This window comes from Mustelus asterias, chromosome 16 (genome assembly GCF_964213995.1).
Source record: "Mustelus asterias chromosome 16, sMusAst1.hap1.1, whole genome shotgun sequence".
NCBI classification, from domain to species: Eukaryota; Metazoa; Chordata; class Chondrichthyes; order Carcharhiniformes; family Triakidae; genus Mustelus; species Mustelus asterias.
This window is the reverse complement of record NC_135816.1, coordinates 16,824,834-16,839,015: the sequence shown is the minus strand read 5'-3', so window position 1 is coordinate 16,839,015 and position 14,182 is coordinate 16,824,834. Positions and strand designations below refer to the sequence as shown.

General features: G+C 39.9%; 1 protein-coding gene across 2 annotated transcripts in view; it reads left to right on the top strand.

Moving 5' to 3' along the window:
* rbm27 (RNA binding motif protein 27) overlaps positions 1 to 13,896 on the top strand; it is a 132,137-nt gene extending 118,241 nt beyond the window's left edge. For both annotated transcript variants that reach the window (XM_078230693.1, XM_078230695.1), the window contains one exon: positions 13,503 to 13,896. In XM_078230693.1, coding sequence (XP_078086819.1) covers positions 13,503 to 13,586 — 84 coding nt within the window. In that variant the 3' untranslated portion in view covers positions 13,587 to 13,896. The remainder of the gene's footprint in view (positions 1 to 13,502) is intronic.
* Positions 13,897 to 14,182: the final 286 nt, after the last annotated feature.

The window sequence follows — 14,182 nt, the reverse complement described above, 5'->3', positions numbered from 1 at the left end:
GCTAGAGAAATTGAAAAGTTTGCGGAAAGTCTGAAGTTAACAGAGGAAACTGGAACTAGAACAGGGTACTCTTCAGTGAAGACAGACAAGAGCCGTGAAGGAATTGGCCCGTGAGAATCCAAAAAGATATCTGAAGTGGTTCTAAGGTTTGTGATATCTCAAGAGTGTGACATTAGTTGAAATAATTGTGAAGCAATCAGTGGCAGGATTTCAGAGTTTGTGTGAAAGCATTCAAGACAAAGGTATTCTGAAGGAGAGTTGCAAAACCTGGAGGTGGATCCTTGTTAAAATAGTGGAGAGGCAGCTTTGTTTGAAAGGTGAGTTGGAAAACCTGGAGGCGCATATTTGATGAAAATAGCTTATTTCATTGTTTTGTAAGATTTTACGAACATCTTTCTGAGTGTGGAGTTTGGAAACACTCGTGGCAAACATTTGGAGGGAACTTGAGGATATCCACGGAAGATCAATTGAGTGGCATCTGCCATTTGGTTTCAGAATGTCCTTGAAATCTCTGTACATTGTGGAGATCAGGGGGGATGAATGAATGTTGTATTATAATCAAACGTTTCATGTTCAATATTTTTTCTTATTGTTAAAAACTAAAAGGCGGTCCTGTGTCTCTGTCCTTCCATGTTTTCTTAAAGTAAAACATTAGTCTTCTGACCCAGGGTTCCATTCTGGGACATTGTAACACCAACTGGGATCGTAACAGATTGCATAATCTAATTGCCTGCCACCTGACGAGAGATGCTTTTGCCTCTGATCTTGATGGTTGGGACTACGAATTATTAGATGTGCTATGTGAAGAGGTTCATTGTCTTTATAGGAGGAACATTTGCTTATATTTCTGAACAATGTAATTCAAAGTAGAAAACTTGATTAAACCAAGACGATGTGGAAAGGTGAACTTTTCTGGTTCAGGGATCTGGGAAGCTAGCAGATGGCGAAGTGAATAAAAGTGGCATTTCATACAGGAAAATGTGTGAAAATTTGTACTGCTTTTGACATACGCAGGTTAGGATGTATTTAAGCGCAATAGTTTCATGTCAAACATTGAAAGCATTGTTTGGTGTTGTATTGATGTAGTTTTCAACTCCATATTCTCTGTGGGTGTGAATATATTACACAACAAAGACATTTTTGTATTGGTAGAATTCTTAGCATATAAACCTTCCATTTTGGGATTCGGAAACAGGAGGATTAGCCCAGAAATAAAGCCACTATTGTCTCAGAATGATTGCAGCATTTGGGCTTTCTCTTTTGCACAAGAGTTGATGCCATTTGGAACAGTTTGAAAAACTATCATCAGCCTTTTGCTCAGAGCTGCCTCCTGTGACACTGTTGGGTTCTTGAACATCCACGTCAACAAAGAGTCTGGTGGAACCTGCAGATTAAATGCCATTTCTTGCATAAGGACTGATTTGATTTATTATTGTCACATGTATTGGGATACAGTGAAAAGTATTGTTTCTTATGCGCTATATAGACAACACTTACCGTTCATAGAGAACATAGGAGAGAAGGAAAGGGGAGGGTTACTGTAGTATGGGTCTGGCACATAAAGGATTAACGTGAAACTGAGTATAGTACCTTCCACACAGTAATGTAAGAGAACACATGACCTGCACCTGGGGGTCAGTGTAATGTTGGAAAGAGCGTGTGTAGAAGCGAGCATGGAGTCAACTCCGAGCTTGGACCTTTACTGTACTTATGTATTTAATTTTCAGTAGTTGATAACCTGAAAACCGACTGAACTACATGGTGCTAGCAAATGGAATAACTCAACCCTCTCAGACTGCAGGAGAAAATTAAAATTTCAGAAAACTGAAGAAAAAAAACCAAAGCAGTATTCTGTACTGAAGAAAAGCTCAAGAAGCGAAGGCGCAGAGGAAAATCACCAGAGAAAAGCTCCAAAGAGAAGCTTGGAATCTCAAGATAGAAATTAAGTTCTTCTTAACAGCAGAAGACTCCATCAAACCCGTGGAAGTCCACCTTCGATGCCCAGATTGTGCTGAGTCTGCAGGGGTGAGCTAATAATTTAAAGGTCCAGGACCTGAAAAAAGTTAAACGCTGATCAGAAATTGCAGTCCAATTCCTGAGTTAGCACCTGAATGCCAGATGGCTGAGCTTGCTCCAAACAAAATTCTTTAAAAGTATCTTGAGCACTTGACAAGTCATGATATTTAAGACTATGGGCTGGTAAATGGGATTAGATGGGAGTTCAGGCGTTTCTCGCATGTCAGTGCAGACTCGATGGGCTGAAGCGCCTCTTCTGCACTGTATGATTCTATGACTCTTTTTTAAAATTAAAATTAATCGTAATTCTGTAGACAACTTAAAAAACCCAGCAAAAGCCGGGGTACAACACTTCCAAGACCGGGGAACGTTGTTCTAAAGTGGGGAAGACCCGAACCAGTTGATTCAGGCATTCACTATTGGAAAAGTGTGAAAGATCACAAATGCCATTTTTTGCAGGTGCATGCCAAAACTGGCAGTGTAGGGAAAACCCTTCATGTAGAAGTGTATGGCAGCACCATCTTGAATTTTCAAAACCTCTTAAAGCTGAACCTGCAATTTTAGATTTTAACCATGGATCAGAAATCTTCCAGATCGATTTGGATTTATCCAAGCCCCAGAACTATCTCAAAATTGGGATTTTGGAGAAAGATATTCCTGAGATGCATGATCGCTACAGGTTTGGATAAACAGACGTTGAACAAGTTAACACACTGCTTTCTTTGGTGCGCCCAGTAATCAATCATATAATAGCTAGACCAGAAATCAGCGAGCCATCTGTAAAATTTGATGAAGTTTTAAAATTGTTCAATGCTTATTTTAACCTCACAAGTAACAAAATCCTTGAAACGGTTAAATTTATTAAATGTGTCCAGAACCTTTTGTTCCTTTTACAGAATGGCTGAAGGCTGATTAGCTCAGATTTCAGATCACCCTAATCACAGCTACAATAGGTGTAGGAGTGGCAGAGGATGCACTCTCAGACATACTTTAAGTGAAGGAAGAGCCATCCAGATTGTCAAGAAATCTAAAATCTGTTTGCAGCACAGATCCATTTTAAGGGGAGAAAGCAAACTGTGGTACAAATTAAACCCCACTATCCAGTTAAGGAACCAGCGCAGAAACAAGAACACTTCGGTCAAAGGAAGCCATACCCTAACCAAACTGTAGCGGTAGAGCAAAGCTCCCCACGTGTGATAAATGTCTGGCAATTTCAGCCCAAAGCGCTCAATGTAACCGAATAACGTACTTCAGAAAGCCGTACATCAAAACACAAAAGATAACAAGGGAGTTCACAAGGTGGAGACGACAATACTACTTGGGTGAGGTCAAAGATCCTGGATTTTCATTTTGGAATGTGGGAATCTTGGTTAATGGTCATCTCACAAACTTTAAATTGGACACTGGAGCCAGTGTTACGGTCCTGTTGTACAAAGAACCATGGCTAATCTCAAAACAGCAGATGATGTCAAGACCAGCGCTGTCGTAAATTATATGAATCTGCAAGTTCCTGGGAGTTCCAACAAGAAGGATTCTCTGAATTGTCTTCCCTTTGCAGAGCAGGTTTGTCCACTGTTTGTTGCAGCTGCCAGGAGACCTCATTAATCGGAACAGCCAACCACTTGGTTACCAAAATACCTCAAGTAGCTGACAGTCAAGAGAAGAATCGGCAACGAGGAGAGCCGCAACCTCTGGCTCTGATGCTAGTTGGAGAGGTAGACCCTCAGACCAGAGTAGGCGCGGTAATCCCCAGGCAGCATAATAGTGTCACAAATAATGCTGGAACAGAATAGCAACTATCTGTTGATGACAGCACGCTGCAGAGCCAAACACAAAGGTGAGCTTACTATCAAGTCGCACCCACACAACAGGAAGAACCACGTTTTATCCCAATGTGCGTCACAGCCAACTGTGTGAAGGAAGAAGAGAAAAACCACTGCAGAGGCAAATTTATTTGCCCCATAGAGAGTGGGATAAGTTAACTGCCATCTATCATTACCATTTGGGGAATTGAAGCGCGGTTCAGTGATGGAAATGCAGCCAGTTGCCAGAACAATCTCTGATTTACCTGCAGTGACAGAGCCTACCACTCCATCAATAATAGTGAGAACAAGATATGGACCCCAGACCACCTGAACCCATGAACTCTGCCTTTGGGGGAAGTTGGAATAGTAGTAATGCATGGGGTGCAGTGGGATAACTTGTAAATAGGTTGGATAAAGACTTGGGGAAAGGTGTAAAATAAGGGTCTGGCACATAAAGGGTTAATGGGGATTGATTACAGTTGCCCAGACAGTGATGTAAGAGCACACATGACCCCAATTTGCAATAAAGGGAGAGATAAACTAACCAGAGAGCAGTGAAGTTGACATCAGTAGTGGCGAAAAATGCTAGAATTTATTGTTAGGAATGTGGTAACAGGGTCCTTAGAAAAACAATGCAACGCCGACTTGAAGGAAAATTTTTTGAGGTTCTAACTTAAATGGAATATAAGCAGTGGATGTTCTGTTTTAGGTTTTCAAAGAACATTTGAAAAGATGTAACACAAGAGCCTATTACACTCAGTTAGTGCTCATGGCATTGAGTGTAATTTATTAACATGGATAAAGGATTGGTTAAAATAGAAATAATTGGACCATTTTTAACTTGGCTGCCTGTAACTAGTGGAGTTCCACAGGGATCAGTGCTTGAGTCTTGGTTATTTGCAATAGATTATCAGATGAGGAGACCAAGTGTAATGGACCCAAGTTTGCTGCTTATACAATGTTAGTTGGGAAAATAAGGAAGGATGCAAAGAGGACAAAGTGATATAAACTGGTTCGGTAAGTGAGAAGGAACATGGAATACAATGTCAAGTAGTGCTAGGCACAATAGAAAAGCTGAATATTTCTTCAATAATGAGTGACTGGGAAACTGGTATTCAAAGGGACATCCCCCGGATGTCCATGCACATGAATCACAAAGTTAACATGAAGGCGCAACCCACAATTAGGAAAGCAAATGGTATGGTGGCTTTTTTCCAGTGTGAAAGTACTGAAGTCTTGCAGCAATTGCATATGGCCTTGGTGAGACCATACCCAGACTACCGTGTACAGTTTTGGTGCCTTTACCCAAGGAAACATATATAAGCTTGGAAGGAGTGTAATGAAGCCTCACTAGATTGACCCATGGGGTGAGATTGCCATGTCTGAGAAGTACTTGTTGCACCATTGAAGGCATTCATGTGAAGACAAGCTTGTATTCTTCAGAGTTCAGAAGGATGTGATGTGATCTCATTGGAACATGAAATGTTTATGTGACTTGACAGGGTAGATGCTAGGAGGATGTTTTCACTTGCTGGTGTGTCTAGAACTGGGATCACAGAATAAGAGATTGGTCCTTTAGGACTGAGAAGAGAAGTATCTTCACTCAGAGGACTGAGAGTCTGATATTCTCTACCTCAGAAAGCATTGAGAATATTCAGGACAGAGATCAGTAGATTTTCAGATATCAGATGTCAGCATACGGGAAGATTTCTGGAAGGTGGAATTGCAACAGAAAATCACCCATTAGCTTGAGGGACAGAGCAAGTTCAAAACCCCCCACCTCCAATTCTTTAATGGTCTTGTATAATCTCTCAGCATGGTAAGAGGCCATTCAGTCTATCATCCTATTGCTGGTTTTTTGAAACAGTTATCCAATTCATTCCTTGATCTCTGTTCTTGGAGTACAATGATCAAGATTATTAATATTGTGTTAATCTTGTGAAAAATACTGCATTTTGTGTGAAACGAGAATGTTTTGTGGAGAGAGGTTAAGTTCAGTCGGACATTCATTGGCTTGATGTCTGATGACATTTTGTAACACTGTTTTGGGCCATAAAGAGCAAATGTGGTGAAACAGTTAAAGAACATTGTTAAATAAGGCAGCAGATGTTAGCATTATTTCAGTCATGCATTGAATACATTGGTGCAATTGCCAAGCTAAATCACATATTGAAACTGTTGGATGTAGATGCAATAAATCTCAAGAAAAACAAAGCACCTTGGATACTCTTTAATGCACTGGTAAGACCTTGTGTTATATCAAACAATTATGGTGTTTACAAATGATAGAGAGCTCATGGAGAGAGTCCAGACTTCACTGAGATATAAAAGGTAGGTAAGAGAGCTCAATCTGTTTTCTTTGTGAAAATAAGATGAGAAAAAAGCATGGTGTTACAATTTGTTTAAATGAATGAAGAAAATCAGTTATAGAAATATTTCCATACAATCAGGCGAAGTAAATTTGGGGAAAAGTCATCAGATAGTTATAGCTTCATGTTTGAATTTATGGTTGGAATACACTGTAGTTACAAACTGTCAACACTGAACTCCGCTAAGCGTGAAATAAAAAATACATTGCTGTTTTATTCTAGACCAAGGTGAAGGCCTGCCTTTCCATCTTGTTCCTAAATCAATGTGGCAAGCAAAATTATTTCTTTTGTTATTTATCTTCACAATTCTGATGGAACTAACTAGTGCCAGAGAAGACTGGGCTTACTCAGTGAGCCTGTTCAATTAATGTGCTGAAAGGTCCACATGGTTGCATCTGGTCGAAAGGGAAACCATGCAGTGCTTTTGATTTGGATCACAGTCAATCCTTTGAATCTCCTTCAACTGTTAGAGAAATTTCCAAGCTTTGAAGCTATCCACAGAATATATCTTTGTGTGCTTAAACGCACACCTAAAATTCTATTAGCAACTTAACTTTACGTATGCTCTTATTTAAACAATTAGTAAGTTGGAGCCCTTATTTTTGCATCACTGGCTGACCACTCAACTTTCTGGCTCTTATTGTTAATGAATTTCTCTCTGCAGGTAGTGTCTCTCTCCTTTAAATCTGCCAACATCTTTCCTCGCCGCAGAAAAAAGCTCGACTCTTCTTTCCTGGTAAACTGCCACTCCACCTCTAATTTCACTTCCTCCTTTTTCTTCTCAAGTCCTTGAGCATGCTGTTACCTCCAAAACCATGCCTATTTACCCAAAGCTTCATGTTTGAATCCCTCCGATCGGGTTTCTGAGGATAGAATTGAGTTTCAGTACTGAAACAGCTCTTACTAAGATCACACATTAAATAGTGTGAGAGTTACAAATGTAGACTATCCCTCCTCGCCCTCCTAGACTTGTCTGCAACCTTCAGCAGAGAGGATTGTACTATGCTTCTCCAATTCCTCTCCGCTATCATCCAGCTTGGTGGAACTGCATCGCCTGGTTTCATTCTTATCTATCTAATCATAGCCCGTGAATCACCTGCAATGGGTTCACTTCCTGCTGCTCCACTGTTACCTCTGCCCCCATTATATTTCTCAGCTACAAGCTTCCCCTTGACAACATCATTTTAAAGCATAGCTCTACCTCATCACCTCTCCTGACTCCTCTTTCATCTTTAAATTGTCAGACTGCTGTCTAAATTCAGTATCAGATGAACAGAAACTTCCTCCCAACTAAATATTAGACCAATGTAATTGTCTTTGGTCCCTGCCACAAACTTCATTCTCCAGCCACTGATTTCATCCCTCTCCCTGGCAACTCTTTGAGGGTGAACGTTGTGTTATATTTGACTGCGATAAGCTTCTGCTATCAGCAGCAGCCTATTCCCATCTAACATGGTTGGACTCTGCTCTTGTCTAAGCTCATTTGCTGCTGAAATTCTCATCCTTACCCTTGTTACCCCTAGAGTTGACTGTGCTAACACACTCCTGGCTGGCCTCCATAAACTTGAAGTCAGTTAAACCTCCTCTATCCATGTCATAACTTGCACCAAGCCCTGTTCACCCATCCTGCTACACGCACTCCCCTATATTGGTTCCCAGTTAAGCCAGCCCTTAGTTCTCATCCTTGTTTTTAGATCTCACCATGGCCTCACCTCACCCTGTCTCTGTGATCTCCAGCCCTTTAATGCTTTAATATCTGCAGTCCTTCAATTCTAGTGTTTTTGAACATCCTAACTTTAATTGCTACACCATTGGCGGCGGCATTGCCTCAGTTGCAAGCCCTTAAGCTTTGAAATTCTCTCAAACTCTCCACCTCTCTTCCTCCTGCAAGATGCTGCTTAAAACCTTTGACCAGATTAAAAACACTTTGACCAGGTTTTTGGGCATCTGCCATAATATCTACTCACAAGGACACATCTAGGCCATTACATAACTAAAATCATGACAATCACAAAATTGTTGTTGATTTGCATTTCGTTGGACCATTGCTTTATGGGCTGCACAGCTCTTCTGGGTACAGACAGACGTGCATTATTTCAGCAATCAAGTCATATGTCTGAATTTGGCAGTGGGGAAAAGATGCATGTCAATTTTCGACTAGGAAACCAGTGGTTTAAAAAGATGAGAACTTACAAATGGCCTTTGCCGTATTTATAATGTGTTTCATCAATTATAATTTTTTTTGTATTCTGGTTTCTTGGAAGTCAACTGCAGGAAATTGACCATCTGCCTCTCCATATAAATACTTTAGCTCAATACTTTGCTTAAAAATACTGAGTTAAATATTGTTGCTGTAAGTTTGTTTTGGAAATGACCTTTGACACGTGTTGGGAAAAGCCTGTGTTTTATTTTGTGCAATGTCCTTTTAAGAATAAAATGGGCTGGTAAGTATATTATAAGTAGATTAATTCATTTGCTGATGATCTCATTAGGTTCCAAAAAACATGCCCAGGGTCACCTAAGAAGCCAGGAGTGAGTAGAAAGTTAATTGCAGTGAGACGAGGTGGGCCTGTTTTTCTGTTTGGTAGTTCAGAATGCTAGAAGTTTGTGCAAAGAGAAAGCAAGTTAGGCTCTCTCTGTTTGGACCAGTTTTCTGTTTGATAGTCTTCGAAGCAGGTCTCTTTGAATTAGAGTACAGATAGTTGCTGTGTAGGATATACAATTGGCAAGGACGGGACACTGAATGCAAAAAGAGATTGTGAATTGGACATTACCCATTGTGACTGTTGAAGTGGTTCTAGAACCCACCAGACAATTTAGAGAAGTCAGAGAAGGATGTCTCTGGGGTTTCTGTGCCATCAGGCCTGTTGTGACCTAAGTCAGAGAGAGTTCACAGCTGTGGGTTTTAACAGTGTCTGGGGATTTAGGATTGAATACAGTTGTTGTGAATGTCACTCGCAAAAATTAGATGGGAAGTGAGATATGCTATGAAACGAAAGTTGGGTTGAAAAGACCTGAAACTGTCTGTGGACCTCTATTAATTCATGCATATGGTTTCCATTGTAGCCTTTGCATCTTATTAAAGTCTGTGAAAGATAAAAATGTACAAAATCTAAGAAAACATTTTGAGAAATAAAGCAGTTACCTTAAGCGATGTGGAAATGGTTGATGGGAGGAGCTAAGCTGCCAGAAGAAAATATCTTATAATAAACCCAACTCCATCTTGTGTTTGAATCGGCAGCCAAAATTTGTAGTGCATCTAAAATACTGCAAGTGTGATAATTGGGAAGAAATAGATAATATACAATTGTTTAGTTAAAGTAGGGGAGGTGATGGACTAATAATGCAGAAGGGACCCAGGTTTAAATCCTGATGGTGAAATTTGATTTCAATAAAAACTCTGGAGTTAAAAGTCTAATGATGAACATGAAACCATTGTCGATGGTTGCAAAAACCCATCTAATTCACTAATGTCCTTCAGGGGAAAAAAAATCTGCCATTGTTGTCCTGGAGTCTGGCCTGCACATGACCCCAGATCCACAGCAATGTGGTTGACTCTTTAACTACCCCCTCAAGGGCAATTAGGGATGGGCAATAAATGCTGGCCAAGGCAGCGACGCCACGTCTTATGAATGACTTAAAAAGAAATCAATTTTCTTTTGCTAACACAAAGCTTTAAAGGGTTGCAAATAAGGTAGTTGGTTCTTTATCAAAATTCATTGCCCAAGTGCTGACTTTGCAACATATGCTATATTGCCAAATCGGAATTCTCTACTCTGTTTGAACCCTGACACTGGATAATAATGCCTGAACTGATATGAGGCTATAGTTGTATTTATGTTATGTACATACAACATGACTTCTACTGTTTTGACAATATACCATGCCTCTCGTCAGCCCCCAAGTATCCCTTCCATTTGATTCTCTGTCGATCACAGCGTAATGATTCCCTGATGAGACTTTTGTTCTTGCTAATTCTCTCCCGTCTTCTGCTGAAGGCACTGTTCTTTGCTGAGTAGGTCCCACAAGTCGGTCCTATGTGAGCCTGAACAATGCATATGAACTGAAAAAAACAGAAAATGCTGAAAAAGTTCAGCAGGTCAGTCAGCATTTGTGGAGAGAAGAGAGTTAACATTTCGGGTTTGTGACCTTTCATCAGTTCTGCAGATTGTTAATGGATGTTCTGAGTGTGGAAAGTATAACAGCCAGTCCTCATTCTGCCTTTGGCTGATGGCTCTAGTATTAGACACATAATCATCATTGGGAACTCTGGCTGATCCCACCACCATCCTGATTTAGCAGGTGTACAGATACAATTTTAATAGCCCAGCCACTGTCCTGACTGAGAGGCTGTCTTACCAAAGGACATGACTGGGACCTTTTGATCTGTGTGGATTAGTAATATCTTGGGCAATGCATTCTTTTTATCTATTGGGTCACAGGCCCCATAGTATCCAGGTTGTGTGATATTTCAGTTATTGAACCCCTGGCAACTCTGACGTCTTGTATTTATATTTCCTATTTGCTAATTTGTCCGATTGGCAGTTCGTGGAACGTGAGGTTAGAAATGGTTCATAGAAAATAAACCCTAAACCAGAATAATCTCTGGTAGCATCAGCAACTCAAAAGCATATGTGAATGAAAACATAGATTAAACTTTACAGCTAGCCTCCATGATATATTTGCAACCTAAATATACAAATGTTTGGATGCTCCTGCAGTTGCCCTTTGGATAAGACACTAGATAAAAATTTTACTACAAAATGTTCTAAATAAAAGTTGGGGATTTGTAGGCCAATTCAGCTGTTTGCTTTTATTGGCTCACAGACATTTTAAATCTCCAGTTAAAACAGAAATCTCAGAAAAAAGCTCCGATCTGGCAGCATCTGTGCAGAGGGAATCTTCTCTGAAAGATTTCCTTTTGGTTGTCACTACAACATCAGATAATTTACTTGCTGCTTCAGTTTTTGTTTTCAGACATTGGAGGCATTAGGTAGGTTGGCTGTATTTAAAGTTGATAAATCACCAGGAACTGGTGAGATACGTTGGAGGCTAATGAGGGTCATAAGGGAGGAAATTTTGGAGGCACTGGCCATAATCTTCCAACCACCCTTGGTTCCAGGGGTGGTGTCAAGAGGGTTAGCGATCTGCAAATGTTGCATCTATATTCAAAACAAATTGTGTAAGGACAAGATCCACAACTACAGGCCAGTCTGTTTAACTTCAGTGGTGGAAGAGCTTTTAAAAATGATAATTTGGGACAAAATTAATGGCACTTGGGCAAAAGCCAGGACTGAGGATTTTTTAAGGCTAAATTGTGCTTGACCAACTTGATTGAGTTTCTGATGAAGTAACAGAGGGTAGATGAGGGTAATGAATTTGATGTGATATACATGAACTTCCAAAAGGCATTTGATAAAATGCCATGGATCAGGCTTGTCAGCAAAGTTGAAACCCATGGAATAAAAGGGCAGCATGAGTCCAAAGTTGACTGAGCAACAGGAAACAGAGGAGTGGTGAATGGCTATTTTCCACAATGAAGTGTATAGTAGGCGTTGGTATTGGTACTACTGTTCTTCTTGATGCGTATTAGTTACCTTGACTTGAGCGCATAGGGCACAATTTCAAAATCTGTTGATGACACAAAACTTAGAAGTATTGCGAACTGTGAGGATGGTTGTGGACGTAGATGAGGACATAGACAATGATTCATTTTGGTAGTAAGAATGAAGGAAAGCAGATAAGTTAAAGTATGCAATTCCAAAGGATTCCTGCATGATACTACAGCTCTGCAGGAGTAGAGAGACTTGGGGTTATATGCGCACAAATTATTGAGGGTGCCAGGTTAGGTTAAGGAGCAGTTAATAAAGCTTATGGCATTCTGGGCTTTATAAATCAGGGCATATAAGAGTACAAAAATAGGGATGATGTGTCCAATTCTGGGTACTTCAGGAACAGTGCAAAGGTATTGGAGGAGGGTGCAGAGAACATTCTCAAGAATGGTTTCAGGGATAAGGGACATAAAGAAAATAAAATTGAGGAGATTTGATAAGTATTTGAAATTATGAGGGTTCTGGACAGTATAGACATGGAAAAACGGTTCCTATTGGTGGAAGAATTGAGAACCAGAGGACACCAATTTAAGGTAGAGAAGCAACGCAACATGAGGTAAAAAAATTTTTACAGAGCTGATAGTTTGGAATTGGAATGTACTGGCTGGAGCTGCAGTTGAGGCTGATTCAGTTGTTGCCTTCAAAAAATAATTGAACAATTATTTGAGGAAAACATTTTTGAAGGGCTATGAGGAAAAAGGGTGAGGGAGTGGGACGAGTTGAGTTATCCCTGCAGAGAGCCGGAGCCGGGGAATCTTTTTCATCCTGGGAGGTGGTGGGAGTCTGGAATTCACTGCCTGAGAGGGTGGCGGAGGCAGAGACCCTCATAACATTTAAACAGTATTTAGATGTGCACTTGCGATGCCAAGGCTATGGGCCAAGTGCTGGAAAATGGGATTAGAATAGTTGGATGGTTTGTCTTTGACTGGCACAGACCTGATGGGCTGAAGGGCTTTTTTCTGTGCTGTAGACCTCTATTACTATGACCAAATGGCTTCCTTTTGTGCTGTGGCAATTGTAAGTGATATTTGCAATTTAGATTTCTGTTACAATGCAGTCATGCATTTAATAACTTTCTTTATTGACTTGCCAACAGATTTGATAGACTTATTATCTTCAGACTAGAATTGTCTAATATGTAGAATTCCATTGAAATTAAAGAATGGAAGTAGCCATTTCACCCAATCTAGTTGTGATATTTGACCTCCATCCCAATGGTAGCCCTGATCCCCTGTTCTCAGTATTTCTTAATTGACCTATTTGAATTAATCCTAACAGTTTCACCTGCCCACCCAAGGCTCATAAGATTGTGCCCGAGGCCAACAGAGAATACCGTTCTGCGAGCCTTACATGTTGGTAAAATCAGGACCGTAATGTCTCCTTAACCCCCTACCACCACTTTCAATTTCCAGGCACTTTGACCAGAAACAATTTGTTCTATTGCATTCCTTCATAATGCGAAACATCTAGTATCTGAAAAATACTTGAACATGTATGTACCAATTGTGCATACATTGCTTTGTTTGAATCTGGAAAAAGTGGTAATTATGGATTATGTATAATTTATAGCTTTTGTTAGAAATGTTTACTATCCCACCAGACGTTTTACATCTGGGTTGCTTGTTGGATGGTTTTAAGGTTTAGTTGTCCAGAAAATCCATGTGCCATTAAGCATTTTTATTTTTCTTCTCCTCCCCAAGGCACCAGAACCTGTGGATCCTTTCTTTCGTGAAGATGATGATGATGAAGAAGAAGATGATGAATCTCGCTCCTGGAGACGATGATAGGATTTAGGACATCACTCTATCGTCATGAACTTTTGTGCATTTTTTGTGTTTAAATATATTTACTAATTTTACAGAAACATTTTTATTGTATTTAAGAAAAAAAATGGGTTCGCGACATTTTTGTGAAAATTACAAAAAGCTTAGTATTTTGCTTTCCATGCTTTTAGGATACATCCCCCGATGGCGGAAAATCACAGAATGTTCCAGGAAAAAAAAAATAGGGGAAGATGGGGAATAACCAGATGTACATTCTGCTTGTAGCAGAGGTTCTTGTATGAATGTATATTAAAATTGTGTATATACTTTGCCTTTTTTTTGATGAAAAGAAAGAACATTTAAGCCTGTAAGTAAATTTTTGATAGAGGATTTTTTTTCTCCTTTTAAAAAAAAGATTAAAACATCAGAATACATCTTGCAAGGAGTGAATTTATAGAAAGTATCGAGTTCTATCAAAATAATCCCGGTTTGAAGGGCAATAGAGTGGTTGCTGTATTCATGAGAGGATTCAATATAAGGTAAAGCTGCAGAGTTTAATTGTTTTCCTCAGTTGTTTGTTGGGCCAGATAATGACCTTCTGGTCAACAAAAAAGATG